The 23,986-nt window shown below is 36.3% G+C and overlaps 1 protein-coding gene across 2 annotated transcripts in view; it reads right to left on the reverse strand.

Moving 5' to 3' along the window:
- Positions 1–23,986, reverse strand: part of Tpr (translocated promoter region, nuclear basket protein) — a 63,465-nt gene that overhangs the window by 572 nt on the left and 38,907 nt on the right. Inside the window, exons 37-50 of one of the 2 annotated variants that reach the window (XM_005375083.2) lie at positions 23,414–23,686; positions 22,613–22,761; positions 21,980–22,063; positions 14,189–14,389; positions 13,173–13,304; positions 12,791–12,881; positions 10,941–11,125; positions 9,430–9,498; positions 9,227–9,321; positions 7,166–7,272; positions 5,610–5,705; positions 5,341–5,497; positions 3,462–3,580; positions 147–242 (exon numbers count right to left, since the gene is read on the reverse strand). In XM_005375083.2, the coding sequence (XP_005375140.1) occupies positions 147–242; positions 3,462–3,580; positions 5,341–5,497; positions 5,610–5,705; positions 7,166–7,272; positions 9,227–9,321; positions 9,430–9,498; positions 10,941–11,125; positions 12,791–12,881; positions 13,173–13,304; positions 14,189–14,389; positions 21,980–22,063; positions 22,613–22,761; positions 23,414–23,686 (1,854 nt within the window). The remainder of the gene's footprint in view (positions 1–146; positions 243–3,461; positions 3,581–5,340; positions 5,498–5,609; positions 5,706–7,165; positions 7,273–9,226; positions 9,322–9,429; positions 9,499–10,940; positions 11,126–12,790; positions 12,882–13,172; positions 13,305–14,188; positions 14,390–21,979; positions 22,064–22,612; positions 22,762–23,413; positions 23,687–23,986) is intronic. The other variant, XM_005375082.2, reaches the window with a different exon arrangement.

Genomic DNA, 23,986 nt, shown 5'->3' on the forward strand with positions numbered 1-23,986 from the left:
CCTGGTTAGTAAATATCAAATGTTCACTATATACTATTTAAGTAGTACTTGGTACATTTGAAAAAATAAATTGGAAGCTTTATGATTAAAGAACTTGTTCTACTTATTATCCCATAGTCTAGTGTACCATCATGTCAGGAATTTACCTCTCTGTCTGTTAAACTGACGACTACGGACACCTTGTCTCAGTGCTGTCTGAAGTCTTACGCGTCTAAAAGGCTTTGGTTGACTACTGCTAGTATCTAAGGGAAACATTAAGATACAAGAAAAGCACATTAAAAAAAAAACAAGAACAAGGAAGCAGTTACAATAGCAGAATTAATTACTACATAAAGGCATGGGCAAAGACGTGTTCATTTGCTTTCAATATTCAAATTTGCTTTTTAACAATAAAGAATATTTAACAAGAAAGGGTTAAAAAGTAAAACAAAAACCTATCTGGAAAAAAAGTTTGACTTTTAAAATTTATTCACCTAGCTGACACTTCATTTTCAGATACTTCAAATCCAATTAGCAAATCCTACCACCACAAATTGAAATTCGTAACCTAATTCTGAGTACTCTTCACTATGTCTATCATCCTCTGCATACCAGTATCACCTTTACCCTGAATTTCTGCAATAGCCTCCACATGTTCTCCTTGTTTTTGCCCATTATTCATTTTTAGGCTCTTCTATATATCACAGCCAAACTGACAACCAGATCACATTGTTATTCTGTGCAGAACCCTGCAGTAGTTTTCTGTATCTGTAAAACCCAGGCAATCACAAAAATATACTTGATCTAGCCCCCCCAGCTCTTATCATAATTTCCTGCTAGTGTTTGCCCTCATTCTCCTCCAGCCGTGCTATACTGACCCCCTTGCTGATTCTGAAAACAGGAGACACTCAGTGCTGCCTTATGGACTTCGCATTAGTCACTTCCTTTGACCTAGAACACTTCTTCCAAACAACTCTACAGCCTTGATCCCTTTCTCCTTCAAGTCTTTACTTAAAACGTCACTTTCTTGGTAACACTTTCTGTGAGACTGCCCAGTAATGGTAGAAATTCAAACATTTAATGACCAAATAAACAACTATCCAGATGGGGAGACATAGTGTTTTGCATTATCAGATTTAAGGGCATCTTACTTTCTTCACCAGGAATAACAATCACTGTTTTCTCATGAAAGCTCTAGTAAGATAAGTGTCAATTCCCCCTTGGTGAAAGATAATTCTTACAGTACATCAGAATATAACTGGTGAGGCAGAACTTAAGTAGCAGTAGTTTAATTATGGGCCTGGGATATAGCTCAGCTGCATAAGTGCCTGCTTGGTAAGCGTAAGGTCCTGAGTTCAATTCCCGGTACCAAAAAAGAAAAAAAAAAATTATGAAGCTACAATTTTTACTGCTACAATTTTTAAAACCTGTGTATGAAACACTAAGTTGAATAATTTATACATGTGATTTCTAACTCTGAGCATCACATTACATATATCTATACTTCATGATAAAATGTGCAGAGACTGAAAGTTACCAAGTATTAAAAGGTGATAAGAGATCTAAACCAAGACATTCTGGCCCACAGGCTCATGTATCACAGAAAAGCAGCTATGATACATACGAAGAGATCCTGGGATAGCTAAATTCTATGACTATAAAATGTAATAACCAAGTGGGCTTGTCACAAAATCTGAAGCTTCCATGGCAGTTTCAGATTTTTTTCGGCTATAAACAATTAAAAATGAGAATAGTCGGACTGGTGTACTGTTCTTCCTCAGTGATAAAGGTCATTCCCTGCTTAAAAATTTTGACACAAATAAACTAATATATTACATAATGTAGAATCTCTGCAGCCAAACTTCCTGAATTTCCTTCTTGGCTTTCCCACTACTAATAGTTATGTGACCCTGAGAAGTTATTCCTTCTTTCTGTGCCTCAGCTTTCCTCCCTCCCTCCATCCCTCTCATCCTTCCTTTTAGAGTACTGAGGACTGAACCCAGTCTTCACACTGAGTTACATACTCAGCCCTCTCGTATTTTGGGACACGGTCTCATTAAGTCATTAAATTGTTCAAGCTGAGCTTGAACTTTTCATCCTCCTGCCTCAGCCTCCAAAAGTGCTTGGATTATATGTGTATATCACCGTGCCCACTGGATTGTCGTGAGAGTCAAAATAATTAATACAAGGGGCAATTAAAAGCTATGACAAAGGTTTACATTAAGAAAAAAGCCAATTATACCAGAAGACATTGCCCAGTGATAGGAAAAGTGTGTTCAAGTGATTGTATTCTGAGGGAGAATAATGGCAATGCATCTTTTACTGTAATAGATTTTTAAATTTAAATATTCAATTTTGGTCACACTTCACTGATCAACTGTTTAGGGCAATTTCTGTCAAAGAAAAATATTCCAGTGAGTCCTCATCTGCCTTATTTACTGGATCTGGCACCACATAACTTCCGGCTCTTTCTCAAAGTCAAACTGACCATGAAAGGTAAACATGTTGAATTGATGCAAGATATAAAAGAGGTGTAACAGCACAACTAAAGACATTCATGAAAAGAAGACCTCCAGAGCTGCTTCAGAAAGTGGTAAGAATGATGGGATAAGATATTCACAGTAAGAGAAAGTATTTTAAGGAGAATTAATGACAATATACTTTTACTATAAAAAATTCTTAAAAATTTCAACATTTACCTTATGTTTTAATTATACCTCATATATGTAAAGGGGTTAGGATACTACCTGAAATACTGAGTACTAAATAAACGCTAATTGCTACTGTCTTAAACAATTCCACAGAAGAAACTTTTATTATAGGCAATAAATAATATTCTTTTTCAAAGTTAACTTTGAGAATTTGAAAAACCGAACTCTGAAATTTTAGTAAACTTCAAAGATATTTTTGAAGCAGCAGGCTCTCACCAAGTTTCTTTATCAATCTCATGTAGAAATGTAATAAATAGCAGCCAAACAAAAATGAAAATGCTCTGGTTCAAATCAACAGAGGCCGGAAGCCGGGAACACCGTTCGTTAGCTTCCTTGCTTCCCAGTACAGCTACCCCCTAATAAGTGGCGCCGAGCCTCTTGGACAATCAAGAGCTTTACAGAATGTGTTAACAACTATTAATCTAGATGAAGTACAAGTGAACTACTCTTTCGGAATGGATCTACTGTGTCTGTGTGTTTCTGAGTTTCAATGCCAAAATAGAGCTACAATAATGTTTATGCAAAGATAAATCAAGTTTCCTTTAATGATAAAATTTCCCCTTTAAGTAATGAATTTTAACATTCAGAAAACAGGAAAGATTACTAATTTATTGTTTTTTTTGTTTCATACTGGGAATGAAACTCAGAACCTTGTGCTTGCCAGGCATGCACTGTGCCACTGAGCTATATCCCTGGCCCTGGCTTGTATTAATAAAAGTGTCTTTTCAAACAAATTTGATGTATGTAAGTCATACCGTAGCAAGAACTTACCTACAGAAGAGCTAGAAGGAGGATCCTGGCTGGTGGAGGGGAGATCTGACTCATCAGATGCCTGAACAGGCTCTTCTTCCTGCTGGCTATCGATTTCTAGGCCCGCTTCTGAACTTATACTGAAAAGAAAACAAAAATTGACCAAAAAAATAAAACTGATTCTAGAATATATTTAATTGTTCCCAAATTCTTTTTGGTATACAGTAGTTTATCATGTAACCAGAGTTCTCCTTTGACTAAAATTCATACACTCTGACTTTAGCAATTATTTTTTTGAAAGAGATGGGGAAAAGAAGAGCTCAAGTTGTTTTTTCTTTCTTTTTCTCACTAGCAAATGTGCCACTTTTTGTTTCTGTTTTTCTTATTTTCCTTTTTACCTTTTTTCCTTCCTTCAAGGATATTTACATCCTAGACATTCACAGGAAATAGTACCTAGATTTTGGTAAATCCCGAAGTAATTTTAGGAAAGCAAAGTACCAAAATAATTCACACTAGCCACAACTATTACCACTACACCAGTAACTCACCATGGGCTCTAGCCTGGGTAAGACAGGCTAAAGGTATGAGAAATTCCTGGATCAGTGGCTGCAGTCCCACTTTTCTCCCATTTAGGAAGCAATTGAGGGAGACAGTACAAGAATAACTTGAATATGCTCCAATTTGTTTGTTAACATCTGCAGGCACTAACCTAGTTATAAGTCACAATTTACCTCAGAGATGTTTCTGAGGCCTGTGTACTGAAGTTGAGAAGTGTTGGTGAAATGTAAATTATATGGGGCTGAAGTAAGGGTTTCAATTTTAGTCTGAGCTGGTAGCCTAAGCAAGTTACTGTATTTTAAGATGTCGAGTCTTTGGTTTTCCTTGTAAAAATAACTTGGTTTTACTATTCATAAAGAGTACTTTGCAGGGTTATTACCTGGGTTAGAAATGACATACATAAAGTGACCTGACTACATGGTATGGAAGTAATGGCAAGAAGTATTCTTCCCCGAATCAAGTAGTACTATGTGAGAGAGTAACTACAGCCCTGCTTTCTACCTCATGGACTACAGATGACCTATATAAAACATTGCTAAGGGGCTGGGGATTTAGCTCAGTGGCAAAGTGCCTGCCTGGCAAGCACAAGGTCGTGAGTTCAGCTCCCGGTACCGGAGAAAAACCAAAACAAAACAAAAAAAAGAAAAACGTTGCTAAATAAAGTCCTTGAGCTTTAACCTACGAAATCTGGGTTCTATTTCTAGCTATGTGTTAGTAGTTCAAACTTTTCACTTTATAAAAACATTAGGCTCCAGTTTGAAAGCTAACTTCAAGACCACTGTCCAATTCTTCTTTCCATTAAATTACTCTACTTCCTCTGGATTTAGATATATTTGTCATGAGATACTTCTTTTATTAAATTTTCTTTATAAGTGATATGTTAAAAAATGGAGTCATGCCTTGAAAACTACTACAAAATCTCAAATTTTTATGAATTATTTCAGAAACAAAATCTAAATGCTCAGAAATAAAGTGATGATTACTTGAAAGCCCACTACTAAATGGAAAAAGAGTCATTTCCTGATATTCCTCATTTTCACAGGAAGACTTCTTTCTTTGGGAGAAGTTGAAGCAGCTATGTTAATGGAAGGGCACCAGTAGTTTTAAAGAAATGTTTTATTCTAGAATATATTATGTAATTTTCAGAGAAACAATGGTTCTTAAAATAATCTTTTATAAGTCTTCAATTCCTAAAATGCATTACTATATGCAAAACAGCCTTTTAAAATACATGTTCTGCCTTATTATTTTGGTAGGGTGTCACTGATTCCTGGTTGAAAGAAAACAAATGTAAAAATACAGTGACTGTGTAGGAAGAAAAAACTGTGAAATAAACTTTTACCCTTCAGATTCTGCCTCAACAAATACTTCATCTCCGTCATCACCTGCTGCCGTTTCATTTGTTGTGGACAAAGTGCCAGTGGACGTTGTCACCATTGGAACAGACTGAGAAGCATGCTCTGATGTATCAGAGGTGGTACTCTCCGTAAATACAGTCACTTTAAAAAGAAATTAAAGCCTTAACTTGTGGTATATTAAATTGTTAGAATATATTTCACAGGTTTCCATGTAAATAATAAAACACAAAATTTACCTGTCTTTAAAACCTACCTGGAGCTGCTACTTGTAGAGGAGTAGTAGGAACACTTCGGCCACCAGACTCTTCTTCATGAGCTAGGAAGAGGGGTGTTTCATACATTCCTAACCCTAAAAACAATTTGGAGTGTTAATGAATGCCTAAAAACCTAAAACTGCAATTTAGCCAAGTATGTGAAAGAAAAAAGTAATTAGCAGAGATGCACAACTTTGGTGAAGCCCACAATATAATTATTTCACCAACAACTGAGCTTTCACAATTTTAAGTACAATTTAAACACATCCCTTAAAAATATCCTTAAACAATCAGTTAGAATGGTCTTACTAGTTTCATTTTAACAGTTTCAAACAAGCTATTATCTATGGACTATCCAACTATGAAAAAGTACTATGTTAGAATCTATTCTTCATGAAAACTGTAAGGTATTTATTATCATTTTGCTAATAAAACTTCCACTAAGGTTATAAGCATGTCAACTGAAGCCTACATGTGACAGTGTAGAAAACTATCCTACCATACAAAGCCAAATAAAAATTCAAATTTAGCCATGTGTGGTGTACACCTATAATGCTAGCATTCAGGAAACTGAGGCAGGAGGATCATTGTGAGTTCGAAGCCAGCCTGGGCTACAAAGTAAATTCAAAGCCAGTGTCAACTTCATAAGGAGACTCTGTCTCAAAAAAACAAAAACAAATACAAAAAACAAATCAGATGAAGTGAACTCACAGTTTCATACAGGAGAGTAGCGCTGAGTTAGAGCTAACATCCTAAAATGCCAGGGATTAGGTTACATTTTAGAATTTTATAAGGACTGCAGTTTAATCCTTTGTTTGGGCTTATTTTACACGTATGTAGTATATTCCATATTCACTTACAAAATGCCAGATAGCTTACCAGAAATATAGTGGGTTGTATGGACTCCCACTGTGAAATAAAGAATAATTAACTCCACAAATAGCACAGATCACATGTAGGTAACTGACGGCTTTTACTACACAATTTTGGGTCATTTTACTTCACATTTTTTAAACTTTTATTTCTTAAAGTAGTATTGATGGAAAAAATCTACTCATACATTTAGGAATGATGTACATGTCATAACATAAACAGAAAATATGCTGCAATCCTCCAGATAACTTTAAAATGGCTGCTAGCATCCCTGTATTTTATTGGTTCAACATTTATTCCTGAATACTTGTTAAAGGACACAAATATAAAAGTCAGTCTTATGCTAAAAGAAACTGGGAACTTTGTATTATAAACACTGCCTCCTGTATAGTATTTATAAGGGAGGCAATGTTTAATATGTAGTAAAAGCATGTAACTTTCTGTGTAAATTAGCCTGAGGTTTTAGAGATCAACTCATTTCTAAAATGTCTATAACTTGCTTTATTTTTAAAAAGATCACATCGCAATGTCTTATTTTTTTTTCAGTACTGGGGATTGAACTCACAACCTTGTGCTTGCCAGACAGGTGCTTATGCCACTGAGCTGTATCCCCAGCCCCACAATGTCTTATTAGTGAATGCATACAAATTCAGGAAGTCTCAGGGTCTATTTAGCTATTTACCTCCTTGAGAAGCAAGCTGGCCAAGATCAGAGTGACTGGAACTTGTTTGTGGCATATCTTCAGGTGGCCCAAATCGGAATCTAGGAACACCGGCAACCTGTGGGGAACTAAACAGATAAAAACTAATTGCAGCTGAAAATTAAAGTTACCTCTTTAAATCATTACAGTTAAAAAAATATAGGAGGAAAGAAGAATGAGCATCAGCAAGCTAGGAAGGAAACAGACTAAAAATAATGCTGATAAAGGGTTTCTTACTTATAAAAACATATTTTAACAGTATCAATTATCAATAAATTTAGTAATGACAAGGATAACCTGTCATTTAACTTTTAGCTCCCCCAACTATGAACACTTCTGAATCCTTTAGATACCTCCACATAGATACACTGAAGGCAACACACATTCAACAGAAAATATTCAGAAAGTTAAAATGAGGTCATGAGACAAAAATTCATCTCTGCTTTCGCTATTTAGTATAGAAAAATATCAAGTAGCCAGTCTAGACTAGGAAGAGTTCACAAGCTGATTCCCAAGGCTTAGACTAACTCCAGTATTAGAGCCAGAAATTTGCTTTTCCTCTTATTCTAATAACACTATCATTTATCTTTCTGCCCGTAATCCAGGGTTTAAAACTCAAAATTATGTCTTCCTTTACCAACTTCTTATCCTATCTCTTTAGCTAGTCAGCTATTGATGTTTATGGACTGTAGTTCTGTAATACACAAATCTTTTTTTGGTTTCAATATTATTTGCTTTAATTTAAAGTCCTCCGTTAGATTTTTAAACTTATTTTAATTAATCTGCTCTTCTTACAAAAGAACACTAAACTGTTCTGAGGCATGCCTCAAATTTCTTATCTTGAATATCTTTCTACTAGCTAAAAAGTAAAATTCCAAGTTTCTTCACAAAAGGTTTATGTGTTGAAAATGCAGTCCTTAGTATAAGGAAGTTGGAGGCGGTGGAGGTGGAGGCGGTGGAGCCTAGTTGGAAGGAGATCTCTGGGGGTGCTACCCTAGAGGTTAAAGAGGTTCTCACGTGACCCCTGATTTGTTTTCACAAGCAGGTTGGCATAAAAGAACAGGCCTGGCCACACTGCTGCTAGCCATTCTGGCTTTCCATAAAGGGCTATGATCTCTCATGGCCACAAGGGCTCCCACCACTCTGACGCCAACTGCTGTAAGATCCTCACCAAAGCTGAGCTGGGGAAGTGCCCTGCCCTTGAACGTCCGGAGCTGTACGCTAAATAGACGTATTTTCTTTATAAATTGCCTCCTCCTACATATTTCATATAGTAACAGAACAGACTAACCACCAGGTATAGTTATACCTTAATATTTGAAATTTCAAAAGGCAAAGCTGAATTTATTGTTTTAAAGTGATCAGGATTAATTAAATCAATGACTGGAAATGCTAAATAAATGTTAGCAAGTAAGATTCAATCCAATATAATTCTTTATTAAATCTTTTCAGATTTTTTTCCCTAAAACTGGATTACTTCTTCACTTGTATTAAAGCCTACTGCTTATGAGTCAATCGTTTTAGATTGTCTACTTTACTGTTAGTTGTGTATACGCTTAGTTTCACAATAATGCTATCCATTATAGCTGTAATTAACAGTATCTCCACCAATACTAATATAGCATTTACTGTCAGATATTTTAAAATGCAAATGTAAACCAATTCATGTAATTCCCACAACTTGTGAAGTAGGAAGTATTGTATTATTCCCATTTTTAAAAATGAGACTGCCCATGAAGAGAACCTAAGACATTTGCTATTGCTAGGAAACAGTAAAGCTTCAAACACAAGTAGTCTGAGTGGAGAGACCATGTTTCTAATCGTGTTTTCTTTAAATTTAAAATTCTAGAAGAAAATTCTAGAAGAAACCACATTTCATTCACCTATATGTAATTCTCTCATTCTAATGAGAACACTACCTTCTCAGCTCTTTTACTTCAAGTGATTCGTATAAAGATGAGAAGGTCTTAAAAATAAATCAAAACAAGTTAGTAGAGACACAGGAGTTTGATCAGTGAAGACGTTTCTTTTTCATTAACTTACTGAATAGCTTCAGCAAAGCCATCAGTACGATGTGGCACCACAAGAGTTGGGGTACTTGGAACTGTTCTGTCTTCATCATCAAAAAAATGCTGCTGCTGAAACAAAGACAGAAAAAACGACTTAACAGTCACAACAGAATGGCTGTGGATTATACATATTTGCTGAACAAGTGAAGTATCTGTACATGGTAAGTAAGTACTTACCATGCCACCTATTCCTGGAGTCAACTGAAGCCCACGTCCTACAGACTGCCTTCGGGTCATCTGAATTCTCTGATATAAAAAAAAGAGTAACATTTATTTGAAGAAACTAGGCAATATAATAAATACCAAACAGTAACAGATACAGCTTGTGTTGGCATTAAAATAACTATATTGTTAGTAAATATGTAATCAAGGTATTTTCTCAAGAAAAACTGCCACTACTCTTGTACTTGCATTAAAGTAACTATATTGTTAGCAAATATGTAATCAAGATATTTTCTCAAGAAAAACTGCCACTACTCTTGTACTTGCATTAAAGTAACTATATTGTTAGCAAATATGTAATCAAGATATTTTCTCAAGAAAAACTGCCACTATTCTTGTACTATGGCAATCACCAACAGCCTGGCATGGTAGCACATGTTTGTAGAGCCAGGCACTTGTGCAGCTGGACAGGAAGATCTCAAGTTCACAGCCACTCGGGGCAACTTAGTGAGCCCACATCTCAAACTAAGACGAAAATTAAAAGGGCTGGGATGCGGCCCAGCACTGCTGCAACACTTTTACTTACATAAATACAGTTTTTTTATTAACCAAGAGATATAATATTAACCAATATTTAAATGAAATCTAAACTATGATTTTATTTATAGGAAATGAGTTTAGTTTATATCTCCTAAACTGAAAATGTTTATATCTCCTAAACTGAAAATGTTAGCGAGTATGCATTTGGATCTTAAAGCTAAATTATTTCTTTGGAATTCAAACAACAATACTGACTTAAAAATTGCTTCCAAGTTAATATAATTTTAAAACGATAATTCTGAATGTATTCTGTAGCATCTACACATGAACCTTTAAAATTTTTTACTTTCACACAATGCAGTTACCTTCATCAGTGGTATTTTAGCAGAATCAATGACAGTCTTCAACACATTACAAAATGGTAAAAATTCAAGCTAGATTAATACAATCTTTGTACTTTTCCTACTGTGTTCTACACAAGCTTCTAAGAGTTACCATGCCTACATCTTAAATGTAAAGGGTCATGCACACCTTCATTAATTTTAAAAGCAGAAACATGATTATAAATCAGAAAAAAAATGTTATGTAGAACACAAATTCTTCTTTAAAAAAGAAAAAAAAGTGACCTTAAAGAAACGTCTAAAAATTAATGGTAGTAAGCTACTAAATTAATTAAAATTTGAGAAAATTCTAAACCTGTAGAAAACCAGATTTTGTTTGCTTTAACTGTAATCACTGCAATTTATATATAACTTTTATCAAGACTTGCCTTTCTGAATCTCAATCCACTTATGAAAATAAAAGTAAACTATTATTGTATTTCAAGGATGAAGGATCAGGTATTTGTTTAAAAAAATCTTATACAAATGTGCCAGAACACTGAAAGTTTATTTAATTTCTTAAAAAAAAAAAAGTCTTATTAAAAAGGGAGAAAAGTCAAAGATTTTTTAAAGTTCAGTTTTTGGAGTAACCCATTCTTTTAATACCTGAACTGGTGGCCCCAACTCTTGAGGTGGAGCATGAATGGTCAGGCGCGGGGGCAGCGGGTGTGGCGGACGTCTGGGGGACTGAGGCGCTCGAGGGGTCTGCCGTTCGGATGCCGATGAGGGCTGCTGTTCTCTAGAAAGCTCCTGGGAAAACGATGACTCTGCAGCACCTGTATTTCCTTCACCTACAGGAAAAGGGAATTACTGCGACCTATTAAATTTCACAAAATAACCTGGACAAAAACAATCCCTAGAAGTGCAAGTCTTACCACTAGGACCATTCCCCTCACTAATATTTCCACAAATAAAATGATAAAGTGTGGTTAAAAAAAAAAATGTATGGAAGTCCTTAACTTCTTTGAGTCTAGTTTTTCATTGGTTAATACAGCAAATTTAATGTACAAGTAAGGTTTTCCATCAGATGTCAAATATAATGCACAAAGTACTTAGCCCAACACATCATAAAGAGTACATTTAATAAATTTTGGCTTTAAGTCTTCCAATATGAAAAGAAAAACAAGACACCAGTAAACTTAGCAGCTTGTAAAACTAGTATCTAGAGTAAATTATTCCTCTAGCATTTGGAATCTTCGTAACCTTGGGTAAGGTACTTCTCTGTGATTCTGATTCCTCACTACTGCCTTAATTTGTTAGTTTATTGCAGTATCAAGACAAGTAGAAGCGCTCAGGAAAACACTGAGTAACTTTGGCAATGTATCAAAGCCATCTAACACTTTAATTTTACCCAGACTATTATGCCTATTTTTACTTGACTACCAAAAACAAACTAAAACAAAACAAAAAGGAAGGAAAAAAGTCTTGCAAAAATATTTGATCAGGAATATCTATTATGTGTCTTGTATCAGGGAAAACAGCTATGAATATCTACTCCCAGAAGACTTAACAAATTTTTGATACTATTTTGTGATAGTATACTAAAAAGGCAAAAAGATTTCTTTCTATACCCCCCTTATATGATAAACTGAAAATGCCTAATCTATAAAATGCTTATGAAGAACACTATTGTTTATTATATCTTAATATTCACTGGTTTATTTCTCTCTTTAAAAAAAAAACCTAAAAGTTGAAAACAGTTTGCCCTTACTTTACATTAATTGAAATAAGCACATGCTTTTTGCCTTTTTAAAATATCCAAATCTATAGAGAAGCTCATCTACAACACTTTCCTATGAAGTCTAGATATATAAGGTTTTATTACATTAGTAAACTAGTTTACTGTATTTATTACTATATTATTAATTGTTTGGGCTCAGTATTCTTACCTATAAAATCAGGAATATTATACCAAATGATTGCTAATTCTTCTAAAATGTTACTAAAATTAAATTATTCTACAATTTCCATAATCCCTTAATGCCTACAAGTTTCCAGTGGATCTCCAGGTCTCATCCTTTCAAAGATTAGATTTACCAAAAGCTATGCTATATTATTAAAAAATCTTTTTTCCATTGGTTGTTTGGAAGACAACAATGCAAACTTCCAATATACACAACTCTTAAAGCACAGTTTGATTAGACTGACCTCTTCTGGTTGTGAACTGCTGTTACAAGTCCCTGATTTAGCTTTTCCAGTTAGGAAGACCAGCAGCAGCAACATATTACGTATTTCAAAATGTCTGCACTTTACAGCAGTCTGATGAGGTATAAGGAACAGTATCATGATGGCATGTAATCGTTATATAGCAGACTTTATAAAAGTATAAGAGTGGCAAAGTAGGAATTCTTAATTCCCAATATACTAAATTTTACTACATAAGTAATAAAGCACAATTTTACTTTAGAGAATATTGCCAGAAATACTTAATTTAAAAGGACCAATAAAAACCTCACCACTATTTTGAGAATCAGCAGCTCTCTGGTTACTTTCACCTCCACCCATACTTTCTTCTGTTTCGGTACCAGGGTCAGTCCCATCGCCACCCTAGAACCAGAGGTGAAGACATAAGACACAAATAAATTAAATATCTTTAAAAAAATAAACTACAGTAAACAAAACTACAGTAAACAAAAAAAAAAACCTTTACAGAAATACTAAACTACAGTAAACAAAAAAAAAAACCTTTACAGAAATACTAAACTACAGAAAAAAAAAAAAAAAACCTTACAGAAATAAAAGGTTTTGTTGTCCTGACAGTAAGAGGTCCTTCTATATTGTGGGAACATAAATTTTCTCTGCAAGTTCTTAAAATGGCCCACATCCTGAACTAAGTACCTCAGCATCATCAGCTTCATATCCATCATTGCCATCCGCACTACCAGTTCCTTCGTTACTGTCTTCACCTTCATCTCCCATCCCTGTGTCATCTTCATCATCATCATCGTCATCTTCATCTTCTTCATAATCCTAGACAGAAATCCATAAGCATAAACAAAGACATATGACATGGCCCATGCGCTTGCGTATCTTGACACCACACGTAAGAAACAAATTAAGGGACCCCATCAATGATCCAAACACAGAAGTTATCCTGAGTTGTACTGGATTAGTTCACTGGTTCCAAAAAGCACAGCTGTAATGAATGCTGGACTCAGTATACTAACGATCAGTTCTGATTTCTACTGTCTGTATGAGATCATTTAGAGCTTCTAAGGCACAGTTTCATGTTGTTCACTTTATTTTTTTGAAGCACTGGGGACTGAACCCAGGGCCTCCTGAATGTTCGGCAAGTGCTCTACCACTGAGCTACACACCTCCAACCTGTAACATTCATTTTAATTCTATCTAAACTTAAGTAGATAGAATAATAAGATTATTTTTATTAATAATAAAATTATACCATATCAAGACTTTTTAAAATATGCTGCTTTACTAATGAAAAAATAAAAATGAGAATATCAGTATTGCACTAAATCCTAAAATACCAAATTCCACTGAAAATACATTTCAATAATGGTAACACTTAATTATTTGTGGAATGAAATACAGTGCTCTAAGAAGAAAAGAGTAAATCTGCTTCTTTTTTTAACTCAGAAAGCCCAGAAATTGGTGTCTATAATTAAATTCAGTCACTTATCAGTAAGAGTTAAGATTAAGAACAAACTTTGGCTCAACTACTAAAAAAATTTTTTAAACCTACCAGTATTTTCTATCACTGACTTTATGTTCATTTTTATTAAATTTCTGATCTAATCATGATAAAAATCTATAAAACTGGGAATGAGAATTTACTAATGGATAAATAGTAGGTGCTAGGACTTCATTCCCTAGATGAAAAATACTAAATTCACCTCATGTTCTCCATCATTTTCATCATCATCATCCTCTTCATCATCACTGTCAATCACAATGACATCATCTCCTTTGCCCTGACCATCCTGGGATGAAGTTGTGGTTTGCTGATCTGGCTGAAGTGGCCCAAGATCTATCTGTAGAGACTGAGAAGTTTCTTCACTATCTTCCATGGGTGTATAATCACCTTGAGTGACTCCCTTTAAAAATAAAGTCAAAACTTTAAAAATAAAATTTAAGAAATCAAATAAAACAATTAGCAAGATAGTACAGATCAAACTGAAGACTAAAGAATACTTCTGCTAGCAGTAGTATTTTAATTTTTAAAAAGGCAAACTTAAAATATATGGGAAACATTTGAGTTCTTTTACCATTTTAGAATAAAATGTGTAATACTAGATGGTACTCAAATAACACACACATACACACACACAAATGTGTATATACTCAGAACTACAACAATGACACTGTAGATCAGTGATATCCAAAGAAATGGGCCACAAATGTAATTTCAGAATTTGTAATAGTCAAAAAAAGAAAGTGGTATAATTAATTTTAATAATATACTTGACCAATATATCTCAAACACCATTTCAATATGTATTCAAGGTAAACATTACCGAATATTTTGAAGTTTAAAAATATTACTAAATCTTCAAATTTTGATGTATACTTTAGATTTATCTGTTTGGCTAGGCATATTTCAAGTGCTCTATAACCAATATGGTTAGCTGACAGTATTGTTGCAGAACAAAACCAGAAGAAATGATCCTGCAACATTTTACTAAAAAATCTTTTCTCCAAACAAGAAACAATGTAGAAGCACACTGAATAAAGCAAGTTATTTTTACTCATTGTATAAAGAAGCATCTCACATTCACAAAAAAAAGACAAAAAGAAAAAACAAATCACAAACAGGAAAAAATAATTACATACAGTGTCTGTGGATTGTTGTACCTTCAGAGTAAGTTACAATATTTAAATGGAAAAGTACTTAAAACATGTGACACAAATGTAGAACAGAATGGAACAAATTGAAGATCTAATTTTTAAAGAGCAGATTATTTCTCAGATTTCCATTTGAAAAATGGACAGGAGATTAATTATGGCTGGCATCTCAGTATCGGCCAGCAAACACACAAAATGTTTAGCATATTTCCCAGCACATAGTGTTCAGTAGATTTTGGTATGTGTAAGATAATTCTTTTAAGAAGTACAGTCTCACTACACAAAGGAGAAAATGTGACATAAATTCAGTCAAATAATGACACAAAAGGATGCTTAAAAGGTAAAGTCTTTATAAAAATATTCCAAAAGTTCAAACAACTAAACATCTGAAATGCTGCTGGTCTTTCATTTTTTTGCTGAATTTACTTCCACAATGGTATCTTGCTAGCTACATTAACTTAATGTCTAAATTTACTACAAAAATGTCTACTTGTTGGCATAAGCATTCAATAAAATCTTTTTTCATATAAGCCAGCAATAATATTGTTTGAGCTGAGACATTCATAAAAAATTATATAAGCCATAGTTTAAGAAAATGAGAGTCATGGTACAACTAAAAATGTTCTCAAAGTGACATGCTTATTTAAGGAGAAACAACTTGATAAAAAGCTAAATGATACTAGCTGAGTGACAGTCTCAAGCAAAAGTTTTTAAAGTTTTTAGTACAGTTTAACAAAGTCTGAAGATAAAATAGAAATCTACACATTTTAAATTGTTTATGGTCTTTACAATGTAACAGAATACCACGCTCCCCCAGCCAGTGTACTTCTGAGTAAATATAGTTCCTATTCCAGTTCCAGTTGCTCTTCTTAGAAACTTGGGGGTCACTGTGATGCATAGCTGGTCAGTATGATGCACATTGTATAAACCAATCTCCAATGGACAAGCCATAGTGCTTCTGTACTTCCTGCCTGCTTATCCCATATAAGCCCTAGACCACCAGAGATCAGGGCCTGATATTCCGAGAATAATCTTGATCAGTGCCTGTCGTTGTAAATAAATGTGTCTCCAAATCCTGGGTATTGTTTCTGCTCGCCATTGCATCTGAGGCATCAGCTGGGAAGACCAAATGTGCTGACCTCTTTGGTCACTGGTTATGGCCCTCAAGGACAGAGCAAGGACCTCTCCAGGTCCCAAAGACAAAGCGCACTCTTGAGATTTGTTGAGTTCCCTTGGAGATCTGGAGGAGGATTCCTGGCTCCCTCCTCAAGTGGCTCACATCAGACCCCAAAGGGAGGAGGGCATAGTCTGTCTGCCTGCCTGCCTTATTCTAAGACCCCCAGGGGTACCCCAGTTAAGTCTACCAGTCCTGCTCAGCTTGAGCAGAGAGACTGATCACCTCTCCTCAGTCAGGACTGCCCTTGAGGGAAGGGAGTTGGAACGCTTTAACCTCTGAGTGCTGGTTGAATGATGTGAGTGGATGGGACAGCATAAGCAATGGACTACTCTATCTGTGCACAAGACTGGGAGGCACTGGTTGCCGTGGCTGATTGGGCCCTCACCTGTAGTTGCCTGGCAATCGACATATGGCATGAGGCCTCACACCCTCTTTAGCTAAGTCACGTCTAAGTCCCCTGGAGGGGTGAGGACAGGCAGGTATCTGAATGCTGTCTCTCTGAAGGGCACTGACCCTTTTTCTGTTGTGCCACTGTTCAAGGGTACAGAACACACACATAGGAAGTCAGAGATGCGAATCAGTTACTCAAAACTCACAGTCCTTGACTGCAGAAAAAGGGCTTTTACAGAGTTAGAAGTAAAACCAAACTGCTCCCTGCATCTCAAAGGAAAAAAAATAAAGAAGCCCATTCTTCCTGAGAATTCCACCTTAGCACCCTTGCTGGCTGCCCCAGGTGCTACCAACACCTATAGCTTCACTCTCTGTTTCCAACTCCTCTACTTCCAGCCACTGAACAGGTATCTAGCTAGCCAGTGCCTGCAACTGGCCACACAGCTCCCCCTCAACACTCCTATCCTGGTCAGACGGCATCACACAACACCACCTAAGATAACCGTCAGCAATTCTTACTTGAGTTCCACATTTTGACTGAGGAAAATTAGACTGTCAGCTCTGACAAATGAGATGCCAAGGCCTTTCAAAGGTTGTCGTGCTTAGAGACAACCCACTCGAGCACCTCTCAAAGACATCAAAATGATGGGACGAAAAGCCCATTAACTACTGTTACACAGAAACCTGATTTAAAAAAAGGCACTTGATTTTTTAACTATATTCTGATAAACAACCACACTCTTTGGCTATGTTATAAGGACTAAAAAAAAAAAAAAAATAGACAAGAACTCTCAAAAGCTTCAACCTGGATCAGATAATAACCCTTTCACTGGTCTGACAAGCTCAGACTAGGACAGACCAGGTTCCCGTCTTCAGCGGGGCCACTGGGAGCCTACAGTACCATCACTGGGACAACTGGGACTCTTGTCTCTCACCCCTTCTGTTGGGCACAAATTTACAGCCTGGGAAGACATCTATCTCATCAAACATACATTCCTGTATAAGGCAGTCCCCATACAGCTTCTGGGAAAAGACCTCTTCTAAATTAGAAGCAACTATCTCCTTTACACCAAGCCGATCAGCTTCCCTCTTGTTTAACCCTGCACTTTCAACTTTGACTGTTCCCTGAGAGGAAGGTGATGCCTTCATCAGCCTGGGACAGATAACTGCAATCCTGAGGTTCTAAAAACTCTCCTCCCAGAGGTATAGACTAAAGATTCACTTCTGGGCCTGGCCATCAACCATGGCACTTCACTGTGAGCACTGCTGCTATCAGATGTTATGGGAAGCACAAACAGCCACCCAAGTACACATCAGCCTGATAGACTGTTAATCACCATGGGCAAGGCCTCTATGCTGTCCACAACGCAGCCATCACTCTACACTCCATAGTTCCCTTCCTCTGCTTGCGTGTTGCTCCCATAAGCCTTTCAACTGGGAAAATCCTGAGACAAAAGGCCAGCTCACTTGAACTCAATTGCCATAAAGGGTTAAGAACTCTTGTACTATTTTGGGGGAGGCTCTGAGGACAGATTTGACTCTGTCATAGTCCCCTAAGCAAACAGTATAGCCTGTCAAACTGCTGAAATACACTTCTCCTGACCGGAAAGCCAGTTCAAGATCTCCAAGCTGCCAATGCCACCGTGACTGCTCTCCATATACATTGTCTCAGTCTTCTGCGACCCACAGCCTGCTGGAACACCTGCCTGGGCCTAAAAAATGCCTTCTTCAGCCTTTGGTTGGCTCCTGTCAGCTAGCCCCTCTTCATAAAGACCCCAGTTCTAGACTCAAAAGTTAACTGACCTGGACTCAACCTCCCAAAGTTTCAAAAACTTGTTTCCTACTCACCATACTTCTAAATGATGATACCCAAGCTGCCTGCTGGAAAAGCATGAAATTTCTGCTACAATATCTGGCTGAAACTGGTTATAAAAAAAACTCTGCAAATTTCTTAGAGCTGTTGGCTTCTATAAAACCTGGATCCTTGAGTTCACAAAAACAAGGATGCTTACTGAAGACTGTCATCCCCTGGGAGTGCCGGTGGCTTATCTGTGCAAATACTTGATTTGGTCTCTAAGGGCTGCGTCCCCACTTTGCCTCCGGGCTCTAACAGCCACTTTTCTTCTGATCAAGAAAACTGACAAGCTCACCTTAGACCAAGCCCTAACCGTCCAGGTGGCACATCAACATGCTGTACTGAACTGTTCTAAATGACAGATGCCGAATACACCCTATTTATGGATAGAAGTAGCTCTGTTAGGAATGAAATCCAATACGCTAGATATGCTGTGGTCACCTTGGACAAAACTGTTTTGGCTGAAATTCTCCTGCAGGGATGATATGCACAACAAACTGCTTCCTATTGCTGCTAGGAAACCTGCCATCAATGACACAAAATAACACAGTCCAGAGGCCTAAGCCCCCTTCAGTGACCTAAATGACTGAAACAACAAACACAATCAAAAACTTTACGTGGTATTCCCAGAAGATCAGAGACACACTTGCCCCCACCATTTGTTCTGCAAGCTCAAGCCACAGCGCTGGCACCTGCACCCCTGCAGTCAGCTCAGGCTTCAGTGTCTGTGTCCCTGGCCCTGACCTTATGCATGATAGTGTGCTCTCCCCACTTAAAGATGTATAAATACATAACACAGAAATAAAACATAACCCTACAGAAACAGTTTGTAACCAGTTAGAAGACTAGCTGTATCTGCAGATATTCCTATACACACATATAACCCAGGTACATATTAACTACTTCTACAAGTCCCAGAAATCCAGCCTTAGATCCACTGGAAAATTCACCTCCTCTGAGGCTCACTTTAAAGAGACAATGCAGGGGCTGGGGATTTAGCTCAGTGGCACAGCGCCTGCCTGGCAAGTGCAAGCTCATAAGATCGATACCCGGTACAGGAAAAAACCCAAAAGAACCAAAAAAGAAAAAAAAAAAAAAAAGAGACAATGCACTCAAAGCCCTGCTCTGGTCACGCTGGATGCTGGTCAGTCCATGCATGGCTAAAGCTGAGGACATGGTTCGCAGGATTGCTCCATACCTATTCCCCTTGAGTTTTGTGTCTTTTCAGGCTGCTTATCCCACTCCTTGCTTCCCTGCCCCCCTGGCAGCTGTGGTTTTAGTTAACTGACCTGGATTCTGCTTACTCCAGCCCTTGCTTCCCCATCCCCTGCTGTGTTTTTTGCTTAAACTCTACGGATGGTTGCCTGAAGAGCACAGAACCATCAACCAAACAGTTGACCAAGATTTGATGAGTGACCAAGACACATGGGACACTCTCCTAGATCAAATTAACTCCCTCACTCCCTTGCCAGAGTAATGTTACTGAAGAGACAGGCCTAAATTATGTCTCTTCCTAAAAATAACTCAGAAAAAAGCTCTATAATAAGATAATCTTAGGGAGCTTGGCTAGGGCTCATCCTAGGTTTACTGACTGATTCTAGTTGGGCCTTTTCTCAGAAGATCGCATGCAATATGCCCAGCAAAGATCTGCTGAGGAAACAAAAAGAGGGGGTAAATGTAACAGAAAACAGCCACCCAACCCAGTATACTTAAGTTTCTTAGTTGCGGGGCTGGGGATTTAGCTCAGCAGCACAGCACCTGCCTAGCAAGTGCAAGGTTGTGAGTTCGATTCCTGGTACCGGAAAAAAAAACAAAACAAAAAACAAGTAAGTTTCTTAGTTGCCCAGGTAACAGTTTCTATTCCAGTTCTGGTTGTTTCTGTCTCTTATGTGATGCACACTGTATAAACCAATCCCCAATGACAAGCCATTCTGCCTTGCACTTCCTGCTTGCTTATCCCATATAAGCCCTAGACCACCAGAGATCAGGGCCTGATATTCTGACAATGATCCTGATGAATGCCTGTGGATAAAATTAAATCTGCCTTCAAATCCTTGGTGTCATTTCAGTTTCTACTTGCCACTGCAACATAACACTTTGAGAGATGGTTGTCATTTTCAGTATTACATATTCATCTGAACATTAGTATCGTTTTTAAGTCAGAGAAAACTGGTAAAATTAATTCAGAAAATGAATGAACCTTAGAAATTAAAATTTATTTGCACCAGGGATATAGCTCAGCGGCACAAGTGCCTGCCTGGCAAGTGCATTAGTAAAGTTCCTGAGTTTGATTCCTGGTACAAAAACAAAAAACAAAAAATAAAATAAAATAAAACAAAATAAAAAGAGAAACAAGCCAGGGATATAGTTCAGTGGCACGAGCACCTGCCTGGCAAATGCAAGGTCCTGAGTTTGATTCCTGATACAAAAACATAAAAATTAAACAAAACAAAACAAAACAAAACAAAAAAATTACTTGCAATCTATGGTTATTTATGATTAGTTTGAGACAACTACTTAATTTTATACAGATGAAATAATTTCACACTAAAATATCCTCAAAGTTTTTCCAGAGACAAGGTATCATTCAAGCTTCACAGGAGAACTGGAAACTACACAGTATGGGTTAAATCACAGCTCACTGTTACTTGAACTGGGGTCATTACCTACTGTGCACTGGTTTCTTCACAAACAACATAGGGTTGTTATGAGAATTAAATGAGTTAACACAAATTTCATTGAACAATACTCAACTGCAGTACTGAGTTAAGTACTACTCTGTTAATAGTAAACTATTATTATATGAATTCTCATCTTGTGGGGCACAGGGATAAAAAGAACCATTGTGAGTGCATATGGCAGGTATATTTTACAATCAAAATGCTGTAACTTTCTAACAAGCAAAACAACTAAGTTAATGACATGCTTAACAGTCCTGCAGCTTCAAAGTGGTGGAGATGAGGAATGGAGCCTAATACTTTATAACTTCAGATTTTCATCATTAGTAAAGTTGATCTAAAGGAGCCTCAGTGAGTTCAAAAAATAAAATGTACAAATCTATTTCCTTTCATGGCTTATTTAAATTCTGAAAGAGAAACAGCAGAGGACCACCAAATGGAGCATTGCAGATTAACTCAAGACTCAACCAGCACAATCCAAACAATTGTAATGCTGAATCAATGCTGACCCAGAACAACCCATGACTTGGAAAATTTTTTGTTACATATAAACAAAAATATTCCTTAATGTAAGTTCATAGCACACTATACTCACATGCACAATATAAAGTGTAAATTGCACTGGTCTAGCAATATTTCATTAAATATAAAGACAAGCTTTAAAAGGACCAAATGAGTCAATCTGTCAAAGTTAATTTCATTCACTAAGAGCAACAATGTATTACTTCAAGTATGTTCTTACTTCTCCAATGGAATCTTGAGAATCCTGATTATACACTTGGGTCTCTACCTCTCCATCTGTACTTTCTTCTGCCATAACTTCTTCCTAAATCATAACATACAATCATGAGCCACGTCAGTGCACTAGATGAAGGGTTACTGATCTGCTCTACTTCCAACAAAATAATATGCAAACAAAACTCAAATCTACAGTTTTATAAAACTGTATACCAGAAATGATCACTTATTTTTATTTATCAGTATAGCTTCAACAAAAGGAACATAAATCTTATATTTATGTTAAATCTTAGAAGACAGCAGACAAGAGTTTAAAATGTCCTTGAGACTGTAAACTTACTTATTCTTCAAATTAAAAAACAAAACAGAAAAAAGAAATGGAATTTAACTTATGTTTTTCTGTACTTTTTATTGATAGGGGGACAAATTCAATTAAATATAGAATATATTAAATATAGAATATAGAATATCACTGGAAACAGCAATTATTCCTGAGTAGTCAGCGAAAACTTTCTTTTAAATTGAGAAACAGAGTTTTCCAGATAAAACATTATGAAGTTGTCTTTGGCTTTCTCTAAAAAGAATATCCTAACTATACTGGTAAAAGTATGACTAAAACTGAAAGAACTTTACCCACCTCAGTTCCTACAGGTGTAACACTTTTCAGCTTCTTTGGAAGAGGCATTTCCACTGTATCGTCAGAGACTTGGTCTGATGCTTCTATGGCGCTATCTTCTTCCTCTTCCCGTGTACGCTTTGGCAAAGAGGAACTTGGGGTAGCTGAGACTTTGAAATTAAAGAATTTAAATCTTGAGTGAGAGCATTATAATAACTTCACTTATACAACGGTAATTTAAATGATAATTTAAAAATTAGCCAACATAGTTAAAAAAACATAGTAAATATTTAATTGTATAGATCAGAATTTTATAATGAATCAAGTCTTACATCAATCTGTAGCAATGTAACTTGTTCTTGCTAATCTATGAGTAAACAAGGGCAACTTATGCTCTGATTCAATGATTCTTTTAGTAACCCAACTTTAGTTTTATCTAGCCAGCCAACATTTATAATACATCCACATCACTGCAACAGTCCCAGTATCTAAATGCTATTTAGAGTTTGCACAGGGCCTTCCATAAAACCTCAGACTCCTTAAGTATGGCCTTTTAGCCTTAAGGATTGACATTAAGTTACACATAATGTTTGGAGATTTTTCACTTCTAAAACCAGGCAAAAAGTAACTTTAAGGGAATAAATATTTTTGTTCTACCATATGAGCTGACAGAAACCTATTCAAGGGTAAACTTGAAATAAAATGTTAAGAATACATTCATTCAAACACCTGTTCGAAAGCCAGGATCTACAAAGGACATTCAACATATGTGTTATATCTAAAAAATATTAAATGTATAGGTCCATTTAAAATTAATGTTACCAGTGCCAAATACTGCTGTGGAAGTTGAAGGTCGCTCAACTGGTGAACTCTGAACCACCTCTACTATATTTGGAGATAACTCTTGATTTGCAGGCTCAATCTGAGGATGACTCTGTTGAGTGGGCTGCACAAATGCTGTCGCCTGAGTTTGTTGCTGAACAGTTAAAATGGGTTGAGAAATGGAAGGTTGAACGTTAGGACTAGTAGAACGAACAGATCCACTCGTGCTTCCAAAAACTGGAACATGTTCCACAGGTCCTTCTGACTGCATAGCTAAAAAAATAATTAAAATATTTAATGTTAGTCTTCTAGTCTTATTAAAACAGTCTGTAGGCTGCCCTATTCTGTGGTATACATCAGTTTGCAATTTTTCCTGTATAAATCAATTACCGCTACTAAACAAAAACAGTGTAAAAGTATTATATACTTTTGTATTACCTATGTAACTAATATGATAGCTTGTAGTTAAAATAATTTGTTGGCTAAATTTAACCTAAAATCGTTCAGGTATCCTCTGTTCCATTTTAGTTATAATCAAATAAAATTAATGATATTAAGAAGCTCAAAGTCAAA

The sequence above is a fragment of the Chinchilla lanigera genome, unplaced genomic scaffold, assembly GCF_000276665.1.
Source record: "Chinchilla lanigera isolate Chin_1 unplaced genomic scaffold, ChiLan1.0 scaffold00005, whole genome shotgun sequence".
In the NCBI taxonomy this organism is placed as follows: Eukaryota; Metazoa; Chordata; class Mammalia; order Rodentia; family Chinchillidae; genus Chinchilla; species Chinchilla lanigera.